Source organism: Phytophthora sojae (genome assembly GCF_000149755.1).
Source record: "Phytophthora sojae unplaced genomic scaffold PHYSOscaffold_3, whole genome shotgun sequence".
NCBI lineage: Eukaryota > Oomycota > Peronosporomycetes > Peronosporales > Peronosporaceae > Phytophthora > Phytophthora sojae.
In genome coordinates, this window is record NW_009258117.1 from 7,602,995 (window position 1) to 7,620,056 (window position 17,062).

Consider the following 17,062-nt stretch of genomic DNA (forward strand, 5'->3'; position numbering starts at 1 on the left):
GTGCAAATCTCCAATTATTCCGTCGGGATCTAGAGCGTTCATGTAGTGCACTACCGTTCCAAGGCGGAGTGCTTTCAGGAATCGTGAATTGCTCGGTAGATTCAACGAAGTATGGAGCTTCATTCACGTTCGTGATACTAACCACCACACCAAAATCAACCGCATTCCCGCCATTATCAGTAGCGATACAAGAAAGCGTGATCGACGGCACAGATTCGTAGTCCAGCAGCGCTGAGTTTAGGACATACAGCTGACCAACAGAAGTAACGTTGAAAGCTCCGCTCAAAGGCTTCGAATCCCGGATGGTGATTGTTAAACTGTCGCCAAAGTCTTGATCCGAAAAATATTTCGTCAATCGTTCACCCAGCAACGAGCTATTAGCTGCATTTTCGGGAATGCTGACAGTCGACCATGAGCTTAGGTGGTTCATTGACGTCAGACACGAGTACGCTAAATGTTTGGGATGTTGATAACCGTTCGGCACTCGTATCAGTCACGGTAATGGTGATATCGAACGCCTTTTGTTGTTCATAATCAATTACGGCCCCTCGAATCTCCAGTTGGGCGCTAGAGGTGGACAGAGGTACAATTCGAAACGCGGTCCCGTTGATATCCAGGGCAAAGTTCGAGGTGTACGAAAAGAACAAAGTTTGGTTCTCGGGGTCGAATGCTTGCAGCTTCGCCACAACAGTTCCAGCTGGGGCGTTTTCAATCAGCGGAAAAACATTCACGGTAATCGCCGGGGCCTCGTTCATATCAATGACGTTGATAACGACTTCCACTGTGATGGTGAAGTTATCTTGGTCGGTGATCACAGCTTGCAGTCCGTAAATATTTTTGCTTTCATAGTCGATATTCGCACCCGCCTTCACGAACAGCTGACCAGTGCGTAAATTCATTTGAAATGGCATCGCTGGTTCTTGAAGAGCGAATTTGAAGTTCACGTTCACACCTTCGGGGTCAAGCGGAGACAGGGGGAGTCCCACCGGTGCATCCGCCTTAGCGTTCTCTTTGATTTCAAACACTTGAGGACTTGGCAATACCGGTGGCTCGTTGACGTCTAGCACGACAACAGTTACCCATGCCTGATCTGACAATTCGGAGTCGCTCGCCTGAATCAGTACCTGGTAAAAACGGTTGATCTCGTAGTCAAGAGCGTTGGCTGCGCTAAGCACAAGCTGACCAGTTTGCTTGTCAATTCCAAACACGCCGGGAGAACTCTGCTGCAAAATACGGTACTGTAATACTGCATCCGTATCCTCATCCACAGCCTGAATCGGATCCCCAGCATTCGTACCAGGTGCGCTATTCTCCGGTATCGACACTTCAATATTTTCTTTGAAAGCAGCGTTTAAATTTTGAAGTGATACAGGCTTCCATGGTTCAGAGTTCGTCTGAAACTCGATCGACGTGGCGCCGTTAGACGCGGAATACATGTATACAACTACGCCATGTCTTCCTCGGTGAAGGCTACCCACGTTCAATTCATCGGAATATTGCGTGGCAAAGCCTGGTCGAATAGAGGCCTCAGGTGCAAATACTTGCTGGTCGATTAGGAACACAACATCCAACTCGACACTAGATAGAACACGGAAAGCAACCTGACTATCTGCCACTAGCATAAATGGCCACTCGATAATTGCACCGTACTCTCCTCCAAATCCGTAAGCACACAATTCCGTACTAGAAACGTCTACCACGCTGTCAATAAGGCCTGTGCAGTAGCCCGCTGGCTGACTAGCAGACTCAATTGCTGTAGCGAATTCCATTCCGCTGAGACCTGAAACAGTGCTGCTGCTAACCGTTTTCGTTTTGGCCCGGATGTAATAACTCATAGTGAGAACAGGAGCTTCGTTTACATCCCGGACAACAACCGTAATGTTCGCTGTAGTGTTCAATGACGGCGTCCCGCTGTCGCTCACAGCAACTGCGATTGTATAGGTCGCCACTCTTTCGAAGTCAAGAGAGCTCGAACGTTTGACGTAGAGTTGGCCATTGCAAGACTGGATACCGAAAAGGTCATGGTTATCACCACCCACGATGCTGTATAATAAACGTTGGCCATGATCCGGGTCCATACCGAGAAGAGGTGTTCCGACGAGAGCTCCTTCCAGGGCGTTTTCATCCACACTTACATTTGTTCCCAGCAAGATCGGTGGCTCATTAACGTCATTGATCGCGATATCAAACGTGGAATAGGAGCACAGCCCTTGGGGATCACATGCTTGTATTGAGAACGAGTAGTCGGTCCGCACTTCATAATTTAAGACGGCTCGAGAAACAACGAGCTTGTTTCCCACAAAGGCGAAAGGAATCCTTGCCACACTCCCGGCGATAGAGTACACCACGTCATCTCCTTCTGGGTCAGTCGCAATAATCGCCGTATCACTTAGGATAGCTGTGTTCTCGGCGCTGTTTTCGTTAGTTTTCCCGCTGAACAATCTAAAGACGGGAGCTTCGTTCACATTTACTACACGGATCTCCACTTGTCCAGTACTGGCCATGCCACCTTTATCGGTAGCTGTCACATTCAGGTAGTACACACTGGCACTCTCGTAGTCAAATGCAGTTGGATCCGTCACGAAGATGCAACCAGTCTTACTGTCAATCCTAAACAAGTAGCTCAAGCTACTGCTCAACAGACTAAATCGTAACCTGTCATTTCGGTCGGGGTCGTGAGCTGTAACATTCAGCACTGGAACAGAAGCATCTTGATATAAATCTGGCGTAAACTCAAGCACAGAGCCAACTTGCCCTGGAACAATTAGGGGAGCCTCATTCACGTCCACAACGTAGATAGTTATCTCAGTGCTGGTTGTACACGGGCTCATCGCATCATCGGACACATATACGGTCAGCATAATCTGCGGCAAGACCTCGTAATCCAGTTTCGAGGAATCCACCACTGTTAAAAAACCCGACGATCGTCCAATTTGAAAAATATCCGAAGTTACGGAATAAACGAGCCGCCCGTGAGATTTGAGTCCATAATCTTCATCCAAGGCAGCAATAGCCTCCCCAACAGCGGTACCGATCGCACTGTTTTCATTCGCATACCTCGTCTGCGTAGGTATATAGGGGCAGTCGTTCGTATCCAGTACGTATATCGCTAGCGGGCATTGCACGACATTGACACCATCGCTCACCGACATTGTTAGTCCATAGTATGCTTGAGCTTCGTAGTTGATCAAGGAAAGATCTTTCGCAAAAACAGAGCCATTGGCTTTAGCGTAAAATACGGAGCTTGTTTCCAGCAGGTAAGTTAGCGGGTCACCTTCAGGGTCGGTAGCACTAGCTTGCAACAACCACACATCGCTCCCATTCATGTTTTCCGGGAGATTCAATGTTTGCACAGCACAAGTAGGTGGCTCGTTGACATCAAGGACGCGGATTGTCATCGGGCAGACGATATAGTCCGAGGCGGAATAATACACTTCAATCATCAGGAAGTACACGTTCTGGCGCTCAAAATCAAGCGGGATGAGATTGTTCACCACTATTTCGCCAGTGGAAGAGTTCAGTGAGAACGGAACCGCCGTATCTTGCATGAGAAAACCAACTGGTGCGTATGTCAACGGCAATACCTTCACTTGCGTCACATTGGCTCCAACTGAGTTTTCCGACACGGCGACATTCGGAGGTTTCTCCAAGCATCGAATTGGTGGTGCTTCATCAATGACCGCAATGACACAAATGACCGGGACTCGATTGTAACCATCGCTCACCTCGACACTCAGTAGTACCTGGGTTAAATCGGCGTCCCAGATACTACTACCGTTCTGGTTCAAACGTAGAACTAGATCTTCAGTAGAAGCAAAAGCATCCTCGGCCACTGAAGATGCTGCAATAGAGAGTAGGAGCGGTTTGCCTTCGGGGTCCCGCTGGCCCAATCTCAATATTGGAGTGCCAGCAGGTGCATTCCTAAACACCGATCCATTATAAACAGTTGGGCCAACGGGAGGTTCATCAACGTCAGTGACCTCTACGATAGCCACGCAATCTGCGCTGAGGCCGCCATGATCTGTTGCTTTTAGCGCAACGAAGTGATACCGTAGGGCCTCATAATCCGCGGTCTGCTTTAGAATCAGTCGGCCGCTGCTGTCAACGGAAAACCATTCCGTGTCATTCTTAACGCGATAGGTGAAAATTTCGTCGTTCAGGTCTTCATCCACAACTAATACTGCTCCCGACAGTAAGGTGCCCACTGGTGAGTTTTCGTTTACGTGAATGTGAGCGCAAGTAACGACTGGTGGGTCGTTTGTATCCAATACCATCACGGAAACTGTGTAGCTAGCAGTGACGCTCCCATCAACGATCGAGAAACTCAGATAATGCACCTCTTTTTCTTCATAATTGATGCCCGTGTTGCCAACGTGTACGTAGCCTGATGAGGAGTCAAAGTAAAAAGACCCTGGAATACTTTGATCCACCAGAATATACTCTAACGTTGTCGAGCCCTCCGGATCAGCAAAGAGAGAGCCAATCGCGGGTTCAACACGGGTACCCGTTGGGGTATTTTCAACGGCTACAAGCATCTCGCTGGACACTAATATTGGGGGCTCATTTTGATCGAGAAGACGAATATCAAAGATTCTCTGTGTAGTAAGAGCTTCTGGGGAAGCGTCATGAACGGAAATATATAGTTGAAAGGTTTTCTTCAGGTTTGCAACATCAAACAGCCGATGCCAATCGCTGTCACGAAACTTGATATCGACGACATTGTCGCTGCGTAGGTGCGATAGCTCAAACGTTAGGAGTCCAGTGCTTCCATTGCCGTATTGATTCCACTCCTCGGACGTGTTGACAGCCGAGAAAATAGTTCCTGCCGTGTCAATTCGTACATAGACCGAATCTTGAACTCGAGTCCGAAAGTTGTCTGGCTCCGAATTGGATCGTGTGTAGAACAGATCTATGGTCGTACGATTCGCTGATTCGCTCACGAAGGTCACAGCCGTAATTCCGACAGCATCATTTGCCTGCTCGAGCATTACACCTCCGAAAGTTGGTACCATCAGGCTATCAAATACAAATGCTTCGTAGTCAAAGCAGTTTGCATTCGCAACAACCAGCTGCCCTGACGCTGCGTTGATCTCTAAACAACCGCCAATACTTTGTGAAGAAATTGAGTATTCAACACGCCCACCTTTATCCGGATCATACGCGCTTATTGGTAGCTCCACAAGAGTTCCTCGAGGCACATTTTCACGCAACTCAAATGTCGCTTCACCGATAATGGGGGCCTCGTTCACATCTAGTACGTAAACCGTCATATTCGCTTCAGCTGCAAGTGCTCCAGTATCAGTCACTCGAAGTGTCACCGTGTACTCGTTCCACTGCTCAAAGTCGAGAGGTGCGTCTAGTACCAGTATGTTTTGCTCTTCATCATAACTAAACGGACAGTTCGAGGGTACACACCCCACGAACGAAATCGTCGGTGAGTCGTTGAAATCCTCGTCAGATACTGCCAGAATATCGGCTAAACTCACGTTCGCCATGACTCCTTCCTTCAAGTATACGTCTACTAACGAGATAGTCGGGGCCTCGTTCACGTCGATAATGTTGATGGTGACGTCAAAACGAGTAGATAGTGCTGAAATCCCGTTGTCAGTCACGCTAATCGTAAGCAGATATTGGCTACGGGCTTCGTAGTTTAAGCCAACGTTCGTGATCTGAAGTTGGCCGGTTCCTGAGTCTATCGATAAATAGTCCTCTTCATTTCCAGCAACAATTGCAAACGCTAGCTGTTGTCCAATATCAGGATCAGCGGCGAGAAGAGCGCTTCCGACGACGGACCCAATCCTCGAATTTTCTCGCACCTCTCGCGTCTGGTCAAAGCACACTGGAGCTTCATTTTCGTCGAGAATACTAACCGTAAGATATCCTATAGCAGAGAGGGGGTCGACACTTCTTCCCTCCTCGATTGTAAGCATGAGCGAATAGGATGGATACGTTTCGTAGTCCAGGATCGCACGAGCTACAATCAACGTATTGTTCTCGATGTAGAACGCGTCAAGATAATCACCACCACTAATGGACACCATCAGAATGTCACCGTCGGGATCATACAGCTCAATATTCCCGACAATAGTTCCAGCTGCAGCTGTTTCAGCAACTTGAAGATATCGGTTCCCAACGAATATCGGGGGTTCGTTCACGTCCACAATCCAAACTGTTACAGTCGTCACCGCTAGCAAGCCTCCACCGTCTCGAACACTCAGTTGCAAGTCATACTGGTTTTGAGTCTCATAATCCAAAGAACGGGTATTTCGTCGTATATATCCTGTTGACGGATCAACCTCAAAGACTGAGGCCAACTCGGAACTAGTAAGGGCGTAGGTATGGTCCGCATCCCCAGTATCATCGTCGTCAGAGATTGCATATTGCTGAGAGGCTACGAGGCACATTGTTAGCACTGAAACAGATAAGCAGAGTATATGGTAGCACTCGAAACAGACTTACCGTAGGCCATGTAGCGCGGGCACGGCTCGCTCGTGGGCGTAAAATACGATACTGGTTTCCAGGTTTGATTTTCAGGGTCCCAGTATTCCATAGAAAGCACCCAAGTTGAGGGGCTTGGGGTACAATCTGTATAGAGGATTACTTTTGAAGCTTCGACTTCTGCCTTGAACTCAAACTCTACCCACATGTGCGGATTCTCAGTCAAATTTTGTCCAACGAAGGTGACAGTGGTTGCATCACCGTCCATAGCGTTGCTCACGTCGGACCCATTCGAAGCTCTGAAGGATACTAAAGACGATGCTAGATCCAGTTTGGATCCTTGCGAGAACCACGAGAGCTCAGCAACGCCAAACTCCTGTTCTCCCCCATCAGACAAGAAATAAAGACGCCACGTCGATGCCACAGATCCAACCGCATCGCTGATAGCGGGACCATTAATAAACACTGAACTGCTGCCCACTGGGGTTACCATATAGCCATTGTACGTCGAAGCATCCGCCAAGTCGCCTTCAAATCTGTCGCAACACCAATTCAAAGCATTGACCAGTCACGTTGTGAGAGCTCGCTACCAGTCAATGCAGCCAAGAGTAATCGCTTGCCTGTAAAATGCTAGCAGGCCTAGCTGGGTCGGGTTGACAGATCGGGCAAGGTCGTCTACAATCTGCTTTGGTGGCTTCGTCGCACTCCACAAACGCAGCTACAGATAAAACATAATCATAGGTCAAGCGTTAGTGCAAAGCCTAAGCGAATAATTTGTACGACTGTACCTCATCAATTGCGATTTGGAAGGTCTTCACTGGGCATTCGATGTTGTCATTGCAGTTTCCAATTGTGAGAGTAGTGGACGGACCCCACGTGACTCCAGAACAGGACACAATTTGCTGCTTGACAGCCACCACTCCGTCCACAAGTATTTGAAGTTCGCCCGAGGAGCTAGCAAACGTCGCGGCTACATGGTACCAAGTGTCCAATTCTAATACCATCCCGGTGTTAAGCGCCACGCCGTGAAGAATTGCATGAAGCTTTTCTCCCGAATACTTGAGTTGTAAGCCTATCACGGAGCTGTTGCTATCCTTCCAGCCCACAAATGACCCCTCGCCGTCAATAATACGGACCCAGCACTCAAGCGAAAAATCAGCTTCTGGTGACGGCACAGGCGCGCCTTGTTCCACGTAAACTGAGTCAGCAGACACTAAAAGTGCCTTGTTCGTCACGCGACCGGCAGTGATCCTCTCGAAACCTTCACAGGCTTGACACGGCTCGCACGACCCAGAGGCGGTGGTGTATAAAGAGCACGTGGCTGACGAATAATCAAAGACACCTGCTTCACACGAAGACAAGTGTTCGCAGCTCTGAAGACATCTTCCATACGAAACAGTAGCGAAAGGCTCAATGCTGATACTCTCACTCACTCTGGAGCACAATCCACGTGATCTAAACCTTGAGGTCGCAATTGTCCGGGTGGTCGCGTCTTCTTCAATAAAGAAATGCTGGTTTTCTGGAAAGTAGGGGGCTTCGTTGACATCAACGATGGTGGCATCCAAGACGAGGGTCGACGTCGCTCCAGCCAGATCCGTTGCTGTGATGTTCAAGGGGTAAAGCGAGCGAGTCTCGTAGTCCAGTGCTTTAACCAGCACAATATTGTAAGCCGTCGAGTTAACCTGCTCAAGTGAGAAGGTTAAAGAGCGACCAAGAAGTTGAGCTGTGCACACATCATCGGCGTCTTCATCAAATATCACCACTTGACCAATTACTGTTCCAGTTGCAGAAGTTTCAGGAATATCCACGCCCAACGCAGACGATGAAGGGAGAGCAGGCTGGAATGAAAGCTGGGGTGTATCGTTTTCATCGAGCACCTGTACAAAGATTGCCATAACAGTGCTTTTCTCGGGTCGATGCGCGTTTCGAACGATGACTTTTGTGCTGTAAGAACGATGTTCTTCGTAGTTGAGCACCCGAGCGGCTCTCAATTCGCCTGTGAGACCGTCAAGCGAAAACTTTGAGCTTTTGCCAGCGAATTTAAACAGAAATGACGAAGAGTTGCTCGTGCCTGTGTCTGCATCAGTACAATTTTTCCAGATTGCGTCCCCCACCAAATCGTTTAATGCGTTATTCTCGGGTATAGTAACAGTGACCGTATCCACGCATTTCGGAGATTCTAATTCGTTCGAGATGTCCACAGTCAGGTTGCACGTGCCAGTCAGGGAAGCTGCAGCATCGTCTTGAACACGAATCTTGAGTACATACAGGTGCTTAGTTTCGTAATCGGGTGATTGGGTGCCAATTGTAACTACGCCAGTCGACGAATTAATCTGAAAGATGTCTTTGTCCGCTTCGGAAGCAATGGAATAGGACACGGTATCCACGGCATCAGGGTCACTTCCATTCACGATGCCAACGACAACACCGTAGGGCGAGTTCTCCATGACTTGAGCCTGTGAGTTAGAGCATTTTGGCGGGTGGTTAATATCTCTCGCCAGTATTCCAACCGTAATCTCACTAAAGGAAGACGCATCAACAGTGTCTGTCACCCGTAGCACGATATCAATCCGTGCCTCATCGGATACGTAGCCACCGGGTCTCACAGTGAGCTCGCATGCGGTGTTATCAGCGGTCGTTTCAATCGAGAAACTATCGGTCGGATCCGTAGTGATCGAGCATAAACCGCCAATCTGCCCCGGGTCTCTATCGGCTACTGGCAGAGAAACAGGAGCATACGCTCCGTTGGTCTGCTGGCTGATATCAACTCTGTAATAGTCTTGAGATACCGTAGACCCCACAAAATAGGGTGGCGAAGGCACCATTTGAACAGAAATCTCAACCGGGTCTGAAAACCCGATGAGACCATCTGGATCAGTGGCTTGGATCACCAACGTGTATTCACGCGTAATCTCGGCGTTGAGCGACGAAACAATAGTCAGATCTCCTGTCGAGTTGGAGATCGAAAACTGGTTCAATGGGTCGCCAGAGTAAATTGAAAAGACGAGCGCTGAAGCCTGGCCAGTGTCTTCGTCTGAAAAGGTCACGGGTGCGCCGACAGAGCTGCCCACTGTTGCGCTCTCAAGTACCGTCACCGTCGCAGGCTCTGCGTCAACAACAGGTGCATCAGGGCCGTCCAAAATTTCCACTACATTTGGTCCGAACTCCGCACAAAGCTTCAGTGGGTCACATGCGCTGATGCTAGTACTGAAGGAGTGAGTGGACAGCAGTTCGTAGTCGATCGTAGCTTTTGTCACCAGATCGCCATCATTGACAGCAAAAAGGTCCTCAAAGCCGGTACTGGCATGAACAAGTTTGTATGCTACACGGTCTCCTTCAGGGTCACGCGCCTCGAAAGTGTAGACAATCGTTCCAATGGGGACATTTTCAAGAACTTGCGTCGTGAAAATTGAACTGACGGGGGCTTCATTAACATCCAGTACTTGTACCGTCATTAAGGCTTCATCGCTGCCACCTTTTCCATCATCAACCAATACACTAACGGTGAGGGTGGGGGTGGTCTCGAAGTTTACCGCCCCCACTACCCATAATTCAGATCCCTGGATCAGAAAGATGTCGCTTGCAGAGCTTAAGCTAAAGCTGAGCACGTCTCCTTTATCTTCGTCCACGGCGTAGTGTGCGAGATTTCCTGCCAAGCAATTACTGCCCACACAATTCTCAGGAACTTGGAAGACAGCTTCAGTCAGGACAGGAGGATCATTCGAGTCCGTTACGTTAATCACATAGCCACAGGTGCTTCGAAGCCCCGTAGTATCCGTAAAGCGAACTCGAAACGAAATCGTGTCCTGCACCTCGAAATCAAGAGCCTTCTGCAGCGTTAAATTGCCTGTGGTTGAGTCCACAATAAGCGCCCCTGAGGTGCTTTGAGATACCAATTCATACTTCACATAGTCCCCAGCATCCGGATCCGAAACGTAGTTGTTCATGTTGCCAATCAACGTCAGGACTAAAGTATTCTCGGCAACATTAAACGTGTGCGGCGTACAGGTTGGAGGTTCTGGAACATCTACGACAGTAATCGTCACGCTAGAATGCCCTTCCAGTCCCCCTTTGTCTTTAACAACAATTTCCAAGACAAACCGAGCGGATGCTTCAAAGTCCAGGGCCTTTGTTGCCACGATGGCTCCGTCTCGATTCACCGCGAAGTTTCCATCTCCACCGCTCGCGATAGAAAACGTGTATGAATCGTACGAATCTGGATCCTGCACAACTAGTGCAGGTGCCAAAGTCACAGGAGGCGGCAGATTTTCCTGGATGGTGCGCACAGCCTGACTATTTGTAATTGCCGGAGCTTCATTTACGTCCACCACGCTCACATGGATTTGGCATGCCGCGTACGACGCACTCGCTTGGGTCTCCTGAAGCACCAGTGTGAGGTCGTACCCACTCCGACTCTCGTAATCTAGCTCCTTCAGCAGCGTGACATGATTTTCACTGTCCAGTGCGAATAAACCTGCGCTGTCCGTTGGTACTTGGAGACTATACGTCAAGCCAGTAGGGGAGGATACCAGGCTGAAACTGACGCTGGAAACGAAGGCAGCATCATTTTCGGGGATATTCAAAGTGTGCTTCTTGTCCACGCAAACCGAGCTTGGAAATACGAAAGCCAACGTGCGAGTGCCTGCCGCGCAGCTGTATCCTGCTGGGCATTTCTTGAGTCCATACCTGCGCGTGTCAGAAGTATCGTCCGGAACTCCATAGTAGCCGGGTGGAATACTAACGTAGCTGTAGGAAGCAGACGACTGCGGCAAAGGCACAGGTAATGCCAAGTTGTAATTGGACCCTGCTACAATAGTCTCGAACGTGGCCGGTGTGACGTTGTCATTGACTCCGACAAATACAAAGCCAGACGCTGAAGCGTCTAGGCTGGATTGGGGTACACCATAGCCAACTAACCACGAACGTAAAGCTGCAGGTAGCGATCCCGGGTTAACACCGACAAGCACAGCAATTCCGCCAGTATCCATGGCAGACAGCAGTGGCATGTAGTTTACGCTAGCAGAAACGTCCGCTGTGATGGATGAAAGTTGCAGGCCAGCGCCAGAAAATATCAATACTTCCAAAGTGTTCGCGGTCTGAACTAGAGTCTTAGCAGTGTCTCCGTTAGCATAAATAACTCTTTTGCAGGCCGACGCTGCTGTACCACACAACGAGACCTCCATCTGCAAGTAGATCGGCTGTCCATCTAAACGATCACAGCGTAACGAGGTGAAACTCGCGGCCGGGGATTTCCGATACAGAATTGTCCTCTTTACGGTAAACTGCGACTCGGCCCCAATGAACGATAGAACGTGCTGACCCCAAGTTGATACGAACGTGAATGCTAGCGAGCTGTTGGTGGACCGCGGCACAATAACAGTCCCGTCCAGGATCACGACGACACCCCAGTCAAACCCAGCAGTCGGCACCTGGAATTCGTACGTTAGATCCGATTGAGACTGCTCAAAGTACGAGATCGTGATATTGTGCGCGAATCCGACGGACCACCCCGTCTTAAACCAAGTCAAGTTCACGTCTCGAAAGTCGAAAATGTCGATCGACACAGCAGACGTCCCGCTGATAGCAGTCAAAACGCCCTGGATGAGTGAGTCATTCGTCACTCCTGGCTGCCTCGGTAGCGGTGCCAAAGTGTGCGCAACGGACGCCGGGGACACAGCAACTTGATCAACTCCGGATGGTGATTCAGGGCAGCGACTGATACTTCCCGCCTTGCAGACACAACCCACTGCACACCGCCCAGAACATAGCGGACTCACCAGACCGACTTGGTCTCCGTAGCGGGTGGGTGGGCACTGGTAAGATACGCCTCTGCGGCAATAAAACCCTCTTGGACAAGGCAATACAGCAGACTGCTGCTCATTTGTCGTCGATCCGATGGAATAATAGCCGGGTGGTACAGCAATTGGGCCCACGTTTCCCGCAGGGCAGTACACACTTCTCGAAGGGCATGGTGCGATAGTTGAGTACCCACAGGGAGCTCCGTTTGCCGGGCAATAAAATCCGCCAGGAACGCTTGTGCAGCTCTGCTGGCCGGGCTTAGAGTACGTCCCATTCACGCAAGGAGTGAGGTCACTTCGGCACATTTGGTTGAGGGCTCCCACGTATCCTTCTGGTACGCTAAGACACTGGCTGGATCCAGCATCGGAAAATGTTCCTGCTAAGCACTTAACGGGGGCTGTCGATCCACTCGTGCACATGAAGCCGGATGGACAAGACAAGCACGACGCGATCCCAGACGAAGCCGCCGAAGGGTTGTATGTACCCGCTGGGCAGATCGTGCATCCTTGTGACCGTGGCTCGGAATACGTCCCCGAAGCGCAAGGAGAGCATTCACCCGTTGTAGTCGCAGAATATCCGGGAGGGCACTTGTCTGGACGTAGCAAGAGCGTTGAAGAACTATGCCCATCCGTGTTGTCCCACACGATGCCTCCCGTCTTCTGACACCAGCTTTGCGCCCACGCAGCGTACGAATTACAGATCGGCAGCATGTCGAAAGGCGCGTTGAGATCGGATCTCGTTGAACTCAGACAGTCGCCGTACCAGAATCCGCTGCGGCTATTCTTCGCGCAATTTTGAGTCGCAGATAGATCGTTATCCTGATCGGGTGCGCTGAAATACGTGTTGGTGAGGGGGCCAAGGGCGTCCGTTGCGTAACTTGCTGTCGAATTGTACCCCTTCACCGTCAGCAGAAACTTCTCGCTTTCGCTAGCAACTCGAAACTCGCTGTAGACTGCAGCCTTCGACTGATAGTCCTTGGACAGCACAATCATAGCCTCCGTAGCATGCGCTGAGATGGCTGCAAGAGCCACGTTCCCAATCCACCACTCACTGGAGGATCCCAAGCCAAATCCATCGCGGTATTCGTTCCAGTTGCGGTTAAACGTTGTTTTCCCGTTAAGGCGCCGCTGCGCAACTATCCATCCGTCAGAGCAAGGGAGCAGCACTGGATCAGCAGTGGGGTCGAGCTGGATGTAGTAAAGTCCATCGGGGTTCGGGTCTCCATTGGACACTCGCACATCCTTTAAGTGCGTACACGATACTGCAGGACTGGCCATCGACAACCCCAACGACGTCGTGAAAGACGACTCCACTTCCATGGAGACGTCATCGATTCCGAACGCACTGATGTTCAATGTGCCAAAATCCACCTCAAATCGGAGTTGGGTGGCATTTCCGCTGAACCCCCTCACCACAAAGCGTTCCCTTCCTCGATAAAAGTAGGCTTGCTGCGCAGAGCTTGCCGATCCCTGCCCGTAGCATGCGTAGGTCGCTGATGTATCAACCTGTAGCTGCCGAACCAGCTGTGTACCAAGGAAAACGCGGATGGTTTTCGGCTCTGAGCTCTTCAAGAGAAGCGTGACCCAATAGAGAGGATCGAATACGAAGTAGTACGTGAACTTGATGCGCACGCTGGTTGGTTTGTCACTCTTACTGGTTTGAGCAATAGTCTTAGTGGCGTAAGCCCCAGTACGAGCAAATGACTTGCCACCGAGTATCACGATTCCTTGACACAGTTGATACCACTTTCCCGAAGTACTCCAAGAAGTCAGCCATAGATTGTCATCCCCCGTTCCAATGAAGGAGTCCTGAAGCGCAATGCTCCAAGATATTGATGGACTGATGTCATTTGTTGAGCACAAATACTTCGCCGTGGATAGTCCGCGCGGGTCGAAGTTCAATCCCAGTCCGTCGAGCACACTTTCACCGTTAAAATAATAGTGCATTCCTAGCCACCTCCGTTCGTCGGGTGCATTGGCGGGTGATATCACATCGCACGAGCTTCCGTTATCGCGTAGCCACCACTTCCCACCATCAATTGCAGTCCAGTCCAGATTGCTGTCTTCGTCACTCGGTAAATCTACTGTATCGCGAACGTACGCATTCGTTATCCCAGGGACCGTCGAAAAATACAGCGATCCATACTTCTTGTGCATAGAGGATAAATGCCCCGACGATCGTGGCACAACCTGCTGAAGTCCCATCGCTTTACAACTATCGACATCTTTCGGCCCCCCAGTGTACAGACAATTCAGATCGTTCGTTCCAAAGTCGCACGGTACTATCGTGTAGCCTTCACCGCTGTCCGCTGTCATGTTGCAGAACGCTTCGTAGATTCCAGCCAATGTTGCGATGGCATATCGCCCGCTTACAGCGTTTGGGGCGTCGACTTTAATCGCGTGGCATGTTTGAGGCATTTTCAAGTGCACGATGCCACCACCGGTTGCATTGTAGGCGCCAGTTTGTATATTTTGCCGCAGGTCAGCTGCAGTGATTGGGTAGCACGACGATCCATCCGCAATTGAGAACCCAGCACAGTCATTGCTGGCTAAACACATGCACCGGCACCGATCTTTCACTGTGTACACGTCAGAACACCCGCATGTACCACTTTGACACTGAGCTTGCAACGACACATTTTGGCTGAGGAACCATTTGGTGTTCCGAAGGATTGTCCAAGCAGTGTCCGATATCGTCGCTTCCTGAGCTCGCACAAATGCCACCCGCGTCGAATCAGTCGTCAATGAGGACGTGTTACGCAGCATGTAGAGGTTGCACGTCATGGTGATCCTGTTGTAGACTCCCAGCCTGCACAGTCCGTGTCGAGCACACCGAGACTGGCACAACTCCTGCGATAGTAAAGCTCCTCTTTCAACCGTGACAATACTCCACTGCAATCCTTTGAGTAGGTATCCTGCGCTTGTTGAGGTTTTAGCAGTTACTGCAATTGTGTGCGACCCAGCAACGGCATCCAGCACAGAGTGCATCGTCAATGGTTCGCAGGCTCCGCTTGTTGCTGTACCGGACACTGAGGAGAAATCACCATCGAAAAGAGCATCGCCATTTTTCAAAATGCGAGCGCGAAACGTTTCATTCGCTGAATTCCGGCAGATAACTCCCGTGACACGGACTATCAAGGTACTGGATGTCGGAAGTGTGACTATCTTGGAGAAAATTTGTGTCGTCAGGATCGCGTTACTGTCGACGAACGTGTCCGTCACAACTGTGGCTCCTGGTATAAACACCGATGTCGTTCTCCCTCCAATAATTTTCCCCGTTCTTGTTCCTTGGTATTGATAGTTCAGAGAAATGTTCGTTGGGCTTGACGGCGTGACGCTAGTGAAGTATGAAAAGTCAAGAGGCACACCCGATGGATCAAGAAAGGTTTCGTCTAGGCGAAATTGCGAGGTAAGCGAGCCAGAACTTGGTCCAAACGCAAGATCCAGCCGAAAGGTTTTAACTGCGCTTTTATCCACAAAGAATCGCCCGGTAAAGGTGCTCATCAAAACGCCGGTGGTGGGATATGACAGCACAGTACTCAATCCAGGAATCACAGCCCACTGCGAGTTCACTGCGGTCGGAAAAGCAACTTGATATGACTTGGCATTCCCCCAACTGGTTGTCGGTAAATACGAGAATGATACCAAGGACGAAGTGTTGCCTTTCGAGCTCTGACCATCAGACGTTGTAACGGAACTTGAGTGTAAAGCGAACCTTCCCTCGACAGCAGCATTCTGGAACTGTAAGACTGAAACACCCCTCCCGACGCTGCTGGCTTTGTTCGCTTGCTCAGTGGTAAGCGTATTCGTTATCGCCGAATCAGGCGCAACAAACGGCACCCATTTCGTGAGTTCTCCAACCATGGCAGCGACGGATATAACGGCCGGGGTGGATCCTTCGCGGCTGAAGTAGACGCTCGTGCTTTCAAACTTTGTCGAGAGTCCATAGATTTTCAGCACATGAAAGCCCGGGCTGATCTTCATATCCACCTGGGTAGCTTTCGCAAGAACCCCCTTCCAATAGCCAGTCTTGCCCATGAGATCCTGTATCACAATTCCATCGAGAACCACGACAGCGCCGTTGCCAATGCGAAACGGTAGTCCGAGATACCACGACCAGCTCGCGGCATTGTTACTGGGCTCTACGAATTCCACTTGCAGCAGGAACGCCACGTTCGTGTCGACCTGCTTGAACCTCCCGCACAGATCGCTCTGAGTGTTCAACAGAAAACCCAATGCAGACAACTCACGTTCACAGAACCCGTCGGTCTCCACAGGCGCCGCAGCAGCGTCAAAGTCTTTCAGGAATGTTGCGCCTTGACCAGCTTTGTACGCTATTGATGACATCGGTTTAGAGGCATAAGAAAGCTTGACGTACGGGCTCAGCGATGCTTGGAGAGAGAAAACAAAGGCAAATAAATATGAGTGCAGGATCTCCTACAAGTAGTAGCAGCGGTGTACATACTCGGGTAGTTGAGGCGCGATTCGAGCACATTCTCCGTGTAGTATCGTGGATCCTACAGCCGCACGCCAAGCACAAGCCACCATCAGCGCCCATGTAGATAGATCCCTTGGTTCTTCCCACGTGGGCAGGCCTACCGTTCTGTAGTTGACGTGCGCCACGAGCACTCCAGCGCTCGGAGTCACGAGCGTGGCCGTCCTGTCGCCGTCCAGGTTGTCGTACCCCACCGACGGGAGAACTGCGGTGCATCGAGACATACAGGTTAGCGCCGCATATTAAAGCCAAAGGGTACAAAGTCAAAGTCGCGCTCGCGTACACGGAGTGAGCTCCACGTTCGCGTCCGTTGGGCGGGAGCTGGCGAAGG

The 17,062-nt window shown here is 50.4% G+C and overlaps 1 protein-coding gene across 1 annotated transcript; it reads right to left on the reverse strand.

The window, feature by feature from the left end:
* Nucleotides 1-9,090: 9,090 nt before the first annotated feature.
* Nucleotides 9,091-16,583, reverse strand: PHYSODRAFT_313807 (hypothetical protein; the record flags this gene model as incomplete). The annotated part of the gene is made up of 2 exons (XM_009526157.1): nucleotides 9,091-9,144; nucleotides 9,207-16,583. The coding sequence occupies 2 exons, from the start codon at nucleotides 16,581-16,583 to the stop codon at nucleotides 9,091-9,093; spliced, it is 7,431 nt and encodes a 2,476-aa protein (XP_009524452.1).
* Between the last annotated feature and the right edge of the window lie 479 nt (nucleotides 16,584-17,062).